The 4,739-nt window shown below is 35.6% G+C and overlaps 1 protein-coding gene across 1 annotated transcript; it reads left to right on the plus strand.

Moving 5' to 3' along the window:
* The first annotated feature begins 337 nt into the window (after positions 1 to 337).
* LOC134267141 (transforming growth factor beta activator LRRC33-like) lies at positions 338 to 3,713 on the plus strand. The gene has a single exon (XM_062749360.1). It carries the CDS (start codon positions 570 to 572, stop codon positions 1,743 to 1,745), a length of 1,176 nt encoding a protein of 391 aa, XP_062605344.1. The 5' UTR covers positions 338 to 569; the 3' UTR covers positions 1,746 to 3,713.
* The last annotated feature ends 1,026 nt before the right edge of the window (positions 3,714 to 4,739 follow it).

The following is a 4,739-nucleotide window of genomic DNA, read 5'->3' on the forward strand; positions in this document are numbered from 1 at the left end:
TCAAATACCGACTATGATGGTCTCTCTCTCTCTCTCTCTCTCTCTCTCTCTCAATATGGGTTTCTGAGAGAGGGTGTGTATTTCCGTTAGCTTCACATCGTTTTTACTTCTTTGTTTTCATTTCTCTCTCTCTCTCTCTCTCTCTCTCTCTCTCCACCCCATTTTGCGTTTTAGGCAACTAGCTTTGATAAATTTTGGTTTGTCGTAATTATGAATGAATGACTGCAATTTAAGTAATTGCACCAATTTATTGATGGATTTTTCTAGTGCTGCTACAGTTTAAACATTGATCGAGTGAACACGAGAAAATTTCATCTTGCGACCTCTTGTGGAGATAGCGAATCCACTGTACACCGTAGTGAAAAGGTAAACATACACACGCACCTGAGTGTTTGTACCTGCTAGACATGACTGCTTTGTTGCCTTTGTCAGTTTGTGACACAAGTTTACTAATCCCTCAAGGTAACTGGAACTAAAAAGTGTTTTGGCTAGACCTTTTCTTTTCGTCATTCGGGCGTGTGTATTGGATTTAATCAGTCTTGGACGTGCACACGCTCATAATTCACAGTATGGGGAACCACACCTGTGTCCAGGTATGCAGTCTGGTATTTTTAATTATGGTCTCCTTCTTAACAAAAGGTATACTTAGCGATCCATGTCGACCAATTACAAATCAAATATTGTGGTGTAATGGGACGGGAAATTCTGATATTAATCAGACATTTATTGACAGTATTCTAAAAAATAAAATTACACCAGGTCTGAAGGAAATCCATATCTTCAATGGCAACTTTAAAGAGTTACCCCCCAACGCTTTCGGTGACTGTGCTTCGAAACACGGCGTCAAATTAAATAGCCTAACAGAACTTGTGTTGTCCAACAATAAAATTACTACCATTCATGGTAAAACCTTTCACTGCATGCCGAATTTACAGAAACTTTTTCTCGACAATAATAGATGGGAAATTCATAAGGACAACAAAAACCATACGGGATATTTTAACAATCTACCAAATCTAGTGGAGCTGGACTTAACCTCTGCTTTCTTTGTGGCAGAAGGTCTCCATATCATTCGATTTCGACAAGTGCTTGAAAACAGCAGTTTTAGCAAGCTCGAAACATTGCGACTTGGTAATAATAACATGCAGTTTGTGGATGACGCTTTTGGAAAAGCGCTCTGTACTATGGATAGCTTGAAGCACGTGAACCTCCAACTGAACAGTCTGTTTAAGCTGGCGTTTACACATTGTTTCCAAATGTCTAAATATCTGGAAAAGATAGACCTATCAAACAACACCCTTTCAACTTTGGACCAGCGAAGCATGGATGTGTTTGACTTTATAAGGGAGTCTAACGAAAACTTCACGGTAAATCTTCTGGGACAGCAGTGGTCATGTGACTGCAACATTAAAGAGTTCCGCAACTGGATGCAAAATACAAAAGTTCACCTCATTGGAAAGGACAAATACGTATGTCACGATGGGGCTAATTTCAATAGAAGAATCATCCATCTAACTGATGCGGAAATGGTTTGTAATGACCCAGGTGTTGACAGCTCCGTCCAAGCAGGAGTAGTGGTCATGATTGTCCTGTTCGTTTTGATTGCTGTGGCGCTGATAGTGGTTGTTGTACTGTACAGAAGCCGTCTGACTTCATTTGCACGTGGCGTCAGGAAGTCGTTTGCACGGGAAAATCACGTGCAGTACTCCTCCGTAGACAACGCTCCTCTTACTGCGGAAGCTTGAGCAAAACTTGTTAAAGTTAGTAGCTGATTGCTTTGTCTTAAAATCACGTATGTTCCTCTAGTTTGCTCTTTGAAATCATGTGTGACGGTGTAAGCTTAAATACACGTTGACTGATAGAAGTATAACATGTATAATGCAGTAGATATAGCTGTGACCTTTGATGGCTCCATGGAAGAAAAACAGTACATGTATGTGAGAGTTTTGCATACACCAAAACAGTGGGAAAACTGTACCAGTACCGAAGCAGCATATATACTATATAGAAATCAATTTAAACAATAAAATGCTTTCTTTGTTTGTTATTACTGGAATTAACGGAAGCAGCTGTTGCAGAAAAAATACATAACCCGCATAAGTGGGTTATTTTTAATTTTTTCTGCAATAGCTGCGACCATTAATTACAGTAATAACAAACAAAGAAAGACATTTTATTGTTTATATTTATATCTGTTTAAATAATCATTTAAAGTAGGATTAAAAAGCTTAATTATTGTATTAATGATGCGAACGTCTTTATACGTTTCATTGATGGAACAGCAACTGATCAAGAAATCTGTACAGGCAACATGCCTACGGTAGTTCATGCAGTGATTAACGCAATGGGTTTTCTTAAGAAATAAAGGAGAAAATATTCAGTGGATGTAAATATATAAATGTATTCGTTTAATGTATTGTTGATACAAACTAGGGACCCTTTATTCTTTCATTTTTTAGCATAAAGAAAACCATCATTTAGTTTAGCAACAGCATGAACGAATTGGAAATTTCAACAAAACCAACAAGCATCACACATGCATGCAACCATTAAATCAGAATAACATATATATTTCTATGCTGGAATTTAATTATTCTTTTTAATGCATCATTTTACATAGCACAATACTGGTACTGGGAAGTCAAGCTTATCAGTACTGAGTTAATTAATAACTCTTAGTAATTTAATTAATAACTCTCAGTAATTGCAAATGCAAATAATTCAAATACAAATCTGAAATTCAATAAATCCTTTTACTGTATAGAATTATTAAATACCAATACCATACGTCCCGTAGCCTTTGACAGAAAGTAAAAAATTTAGAAACTGAGCTGTAGTGATTTACACAGAAAAGGTCCCTGTACTGTTCAGTTTCGCTAGTCCCGTACAATAAACGAACTTTTCTGATTACCCAACGATGTCTTCTCCTGATAACGTACTATCTTATTTTGAAATCTGTTAAATTAATTGGCTTTCAAAACCATTTGCGTTTTTCATCCCGCAGCTTGTGATGTTACGATTTTATTTTTTTTTTAAAGGACCACCGTGAATTTGTTTTGATGTAGTTTTTGGGATTTTTTTCAGCCAAATATTTATATATGTTTATTAGTCCTCCAATGAGAGAGATAGTCGGCCCGTACATTAATTTTGGAATGCAGGTAAATATTAATTCTTATAATTTTGTTGCAAACTTGTGTGATAACATGAATATATTAATCAAAGGGGCATTGAATCATATACATGTATGTTAGCCGGGGGATTTCTGGTTTAGTTGAATAATTCCCCTCCATGGAAACTTAAAATTGATCGCAGAGAGCGTACGTAGCGGACCGAAAACCCCTGGGGTGCGAATATGGACTTGAATATCTGTGAACAGGATGTGAACAAGATGAAATGATGTCAGGAACAAAAGTGAAAATATATATCACCATTAGCATTAGAATAGAAGTTCTGCTATTGCTTACAGAAATGCATGAATTTTGCCAGAATTATATACCAGTCCCTTCCATATTAACGTTCCCTCCTTCCTGCTTCCAGCATTGCTAATGAATTAAAAATGTCTTGGTAAAGTTTATATGTACATGTTTATTAGATGTTATTTCATTGTTCATCTTTATTTTTATAGAAAAACCTCATAGAAAATATTTACATATTTGCCATTTCATTTTTTCCTGCATAATTTGTATTTTTATATACTATGAAAATATATTTTATTAAAGATATGTATGCCGTCTTAAACAGTATTTTTGCACAGCTGAAACCGAACAAAAATTTCTGAAGTATGATAAGCTATCAAAAATGAAGCATTCTTGCAAATTCGACGAAATTTTATTCGGTATTAACAAAGTACTGGTCGGGAAAAGAACAAGATATTCTCATGCATATTTATAAAGGACTGACGTTTATCCCGGATCTGCGCATGTGCACGGGAAAAGCATCGCGAGAATCATCAGGTCGAGGAAAATATTTTTTCTGACGTCTGTTCAGTGAGGAACACAAATAGACCAATCAGCTCAATGGGTTGCATTTAATGCATTTATGAAATACATGAGATACTACATGTGTTTTTCGAAAAGGCTAGTTTTTTTTAAATCGCTCTCGGAAAGACTTGATGCATTATGTACATTATTATCTACAAATCCCATGCTCATATTTGCATACAAATGATTAACACTGAAGAAAATTAAAGTTTTCCCCACTCCATTGTATAGGTACGTTTGTTTAGAGTTTCCCCGTGCTATACTGCTAGTGGACATTTTCGGTTGGGTGAACATTTACAAAATAGCGACAACGGATCTTCAGTATGGAGCGCATTATGCGCAAAAAATTTATGTCAAGTACAATGTATATATAAAGTAATTTAAACTGCTATTTTTACACCCTGAATGGGATATCGTCAATTATCCCTTAGGGTTTTTTTTAAATATGAACTACATAACATATGTAGATGAAACTTACATACCATGCATCTTGCCTTCTTAGAAATATAGTTGGGCTAATAAAATAAAATTGGTCTAGGAATTCCAGGCCCCTAAAAACTATTCCAGTTTGAAAGCACAACCAAGCATTTCGATGAACACCATTAAGAAAAATTAATTCAGGTAGGTAGCAGCGTTTTTTTTAAAGTGAGTGGGGGGATAGAACAGTTAGAATAAAAATCGACTAGCTCGAAGAAACCTGACAAGTGAAATAGGTTCCAATATCTTTCACTACCAAATTTTATTCATTCACTACAACAT

The sequence above is a fragment of the Saccostrea cucullata genome, unplaced genomic scaffold (assembly GCF_032062105.1).
Source record: "Saccostrea cucullata isolate Sc308-1 unplaced genomic scaffold, CSIRO_AGI_Scuc_v1 ctg245, whole genome shotgun sequence".
Lineage (NCBI taxonomy): Eukaryota > Metazoa > Mollusca > Bivalvia > Ostreida > Ostreidae > Saccostrea > Saccostrea cuccullata.